Below are 4,071 nucleotides of genomic sequence, written 5' to 3'. Positions count from 1 at the left end.
TGCCTTTTTTTTTAAGAATTTGTCAGGGGAGCTGGAGCTCTGCTTTTTTGTGTCATTGTGTTATGCAGGAACCAGAGAGCTGTAGATCGTCACACAACAGCGTTTCGTATCGACAGTGTTAAGTACGAATCTCCCGTTCAGTCTTGCTGCTTTAAGCAAGCAGGCTGAGAAAATCCAGCTGGCTGGGATAATTAGAGCCACAGATTATCACGTAATGATCCCAATATGAAAACATTCCGAAAGAATGAAAAAGCTATCACTCTAGATTAGCTTGAAGTCGCTTTAAGAGAAGCAGAGAACTCGAGGTAAGAAATTTGGATCAAGAAAGGGGGAGGTATTCCTTACTGAGCTGTCACACCGTGAGCTTGTGCAGATGAGTGAGCGTGCTTATTAATGACTACGACAAGGTTGAAATCAAGACTTTCTTTCCCCTGGTGTTATGACAACAAGTAAGGGGGAACAAAGTGTGGTGGTCTTCAAACAAACGGCAGTGTTCAGTGCTAGGAAAACCGTAATGGGAGCAAAGTTCTATTTGAGCTTAATTCAGTACGGCAAAAGCGCGAGGAGGATTCGTGCACGGAGCTGGACGCCACTGCGCTTCTTATATATCCGTGTGTATGTAGGTACCTCAACATGTTTCCCCCCACGACTAGTTATCTTCTCCCCTTAGCGACTTCAGAAGACCACAGGACGTGTGGAAGCTCTCTGCTTCTCACACCAGCACACACACCATGAGAACAGCCTCGCCGTTCTCTCCCTCCCTGCGCCACCACACGTAGGTAAGCGGGAGGCAGAGATGGCCCGGAGCGAAGCAGTTCAAGATGTGACAGCATCAACCTAACAGTGGTACGGGGCAAGTCTTGTAGTTTAATACAAGAGCTCTGCCTCCTCTCCACGGCCGCACGAGGAGGGAAAGGCCTGGCGTCACTCTGCGCAAGCCTCCGGCATCGCACAAGTGAAACAAACCACCCAAAAGCTACTCAAGGAGCTTTTCCCTCTGCCCTCACTCCCCGCTGCTCCCCTTTTGTTACGCAGAGTTCTCTGGAGCGCGCTCTGTACCCGCTCTCTTGGGAGCACCTTTCTGATCAAAAAAGGGACGAACCTCCAGACACAAGCACAGCGTTTCAGGCTGAAACGACCTACCTGACTCTCATTCTGATGCAGAGCAGCTTATTACCTGTAAATGCAGGTTGCCATCACTTGGGCGGCGCCGACTCAAACACACCGGCTGCTCTCATGGCCTCGAAGTCCTTCATGGGATCATAGTTTTTGTAGAACTCCGCATAAGCTCGTTTTCTGGGATCAGCAACTCCAAACTGGAAAGTAACACAGCGAAAAATTAAAGTTTGACAAAGCTTCTACGAGTTCTGTGATTCGTGTCGGTGGATACCAGTCTAAAAAGCCTTCAGCTCCATCAGTAAAATATTACTTAGTCCCTGTTCAGACCCGCAGCCCGGACTGCCTGAGCACTGGTCAGGAAAACAAAGGCCTGAAGTGGCACCTGACAAAGAAACTCCATTACAAGACAGCACACTGCAGTTTTAAGCGCAGAGGCACTCCACCTCTATCAACGCGGAAGCGTCCCACGCCCTCCCCGCTACTCGTTGTGTACATAAAACACGCCGTTACGGCAAGATTTGTGCCCGTGGGCAGCTGCAAAACTGTAAGCCCAGATAAACGGCCTCCTAAAGCCACATGCTACACTCCACCTACGCTGCACGTCAACCACCGAAGCCTGGTAAAGTTGTACAAGCCTGCCAAGCCACTCTTGCGGCTCACCGACGTACAAAAGACCCAGTCCTGACTCCACGGATGCTCCTTCATCTGAACAAGGGGATATGCTCAAAAAGCCCCCAGAAATGTGAAGGAAAGTCCACGGTGGGTTTGTTCAACAGTATTTAAAAAGAGAACAAAGTAAACCGCTCCTGACACCCCTGTTGCTTGTTCTCAATACGGCCTGCGGCGTGCCTAATGGATCGATGCGGGGGTGCCGCAGAAGGTGTAAAGCCACGGGTCGGCAGGAGAAGGGATGTTCTAAGCGTGCCCACAAACAAGCGGGCCTACCTCCCAACAGACAGGGTAAGTGGAGGCTGAACTTGAACTGCGCAAGTTTATTGCTTCTGATCGACGTCTGCTGATCTCCGAGAAGTTTAAGTCAACTGCGATAGGTTTGCGATGGACGACCTGAAGTTAACTTTGATTTCGAGTCACTTTTATCAACAGCCTCCCGAGTGCTCAAGTGCTGCAGATAGTATGTGCGTAGTTCGGGGGGGCGAACCAAAATTTGGTTCTTTCACAGTCATTTTTTGCTTTTAGGACACAGGTAATAGATCTTTTAGGATCTTCAGGTAATCCAGTACCTGAAGGGGCTACAAGGAAGCTGGGGGGGACTTTTTACAAGGGCCTGTAGTGACAGGACAAGGGGTAATGGGTTTAAATTGAAAGTGGGGAGGTTTAGATTGGATATCAGGAAGTTCTTCCCAGAGAGGGTGGTGAGGCACTGGAACAGGTTTCCCCGAGAAGCTGTGGATGCCCCATCCCTGGAAGTGTTCAAGGCCAGGCTGGATGAGGCTTTGAGCAACCTGGTCTAGTGGAAGGGGTCCCTGCCCATGGCAGGGGGGTTGGAACTGGATGGGCTCTAAGGTCCCTTCACACCCAAACCGTTCCTTGACAATTCAAACTGCAGTGCTTGCTTTGTGCTCGAGATCCAAGAATTATTTAATAACATCACTGAAGAACAACTACCACTCTTACCTTTGACAGAAGTCTCTTAAAGACCACAAAAAACAAACTGCAATCTGTAAGTGCTTTTTTTTTTTTTTTAAATGCCATTTCCATACGATACTTCAAAAGGAAGGATAGAAGGACCTTCTAGCCTTCTAGCCTTCTCCATACGGATATCCGCAGCGTGAAGGCGGGGTTTTACAAACTGCTTATGAGCCAGTTTTCTGAAATCAGTCTAGAGGTGAGACACTGACAGCACTCTCACGTCGCAAATACCGTGACAGAGAAAGGCCCAGACTACCTAGAGTTAACGTTCATCAGTCGTGAAAACGATCAAGAGTAGTCTAGGGAGACTTAAGTTGTCACGAATTGTGTGACCTTGATCACACAGCTTAAAGCATCAGGCTATTCATATAATTTCTCCAAATGAAGATTAGAAAGATTTATTTATATTCTGGAAACATGCCTGCAAAAATACGTTACTAAAGCTTTTTGATGAACAGCTCAACCAAATCTCAACAAAAAAATATTATGAATTCTTGAAGCACTCTAACGAGTCCAGTTTATAACTGAAGGACTACAGGGCTCACCTTGTATAAAGCTGCACATCCCAGAGATAGAAAAAATGCCCCAAATAGGTGAAACTTCATCCGCCTGGCCAAAAGGCCCCGCATTTGTGGCTTAGGCAATAGTGCAGACGACATGGTGGCTGGATTTCCTAGAAAGAAAAAAAAAAAAGAGAAAGCATCATGGGACAAGAAGCACTACTTAAATAATTTTCTGTAACACTGCTGTAAAAAGATGGTGCTTTTTGTGTAATTATCTTCACAACATAAGCAACAGCACTCCTCTGCATCTGACTGTTCAATGAGTGTATTTAGGAGGCAGCATTCAAGGACAACCTATTTAGGGCATGAGTGTTTACACACCTTACACCCAGTACTCACGGAATCATGCCGGCCTTCACTGTTCATACTAAACCCTTCCCTCCCTGCAGGGTCTCTCCTGTCAGGCCTGCTGCCCTGAGGTTTACATCAGAAGCCATTCAGAACACTGACCACACTTTATTCGTTTCTGAGGAAAGGCACACGCCTCCTCACCTAGTTTGCACTTTGTTGTTTTTTTTTTTTTTAAATAACCGCAAATCCTATTGTATTAAAGGATGGGGTGGGGTTTTTTTTCTATTTGTAAGAATTTACTGAAAACCTACAAGGCCTGAAGCAGGCGGCTCTCCTTAAACCCAGGTTAAAGGTCTGCTCGTCAGGGCGCTACCCCGGGCAGCGCTGCCCGCAGGGTGCTGCCCTCCGCGCTGCCTCCTGCACCCGGGGCGCGGGAGCCAAGGCCAGG

General features: G+C 47.8%; 1 protein-coding gene across 1 annotated transcript; it reads right to left on the bottom strand.

The window, feature by feature from the left end:
• Positions 1 to 1,196: 1,196 nt before the first annotated feature.
• On the bottom strand, positions 1,197 to 3,428 carry LOC104504360 (cytochrome c oxidase subunit 6C). The gene is made up of 2 exons (XM_010147200.1): positions 3,315 to 3,428; positions 1,197 to 1,316 (listed from the first exon to the last, which is right to left on the bottom strand). The coding sequence occupies exons 1-2, from the start codon at positions 3,426 to 3,428 to the stop codon at positions 1,197 to 1,199; spliced, it is 234 nt and encodes a 77-aa protein (XP_010145502.1).
• Positions 3,429 to 4,071: the final 643 nt, after the last annotated feature.

This window comes from Eurypyga helias, unplaced genomic scaffold (genome assembly GCF_000690775.1).
Source record: "Eurypyga helias isolate BGI_N326 unplaced genomic scaffold, ASM69077v1 scaffold14392, whole genome shotgun sequence".
In the NCBI taxonomy this organism is placed as follows: domain Eukaryota; kingdom Metazoa; phylum Chordata; class Aves; order Eurypygiformes; family Eurypygidae; genus Eurypyga; species Eurypyga helias.
This window is presented reverse-complemented; position numbering and strand designations above follow the sequence as displayed.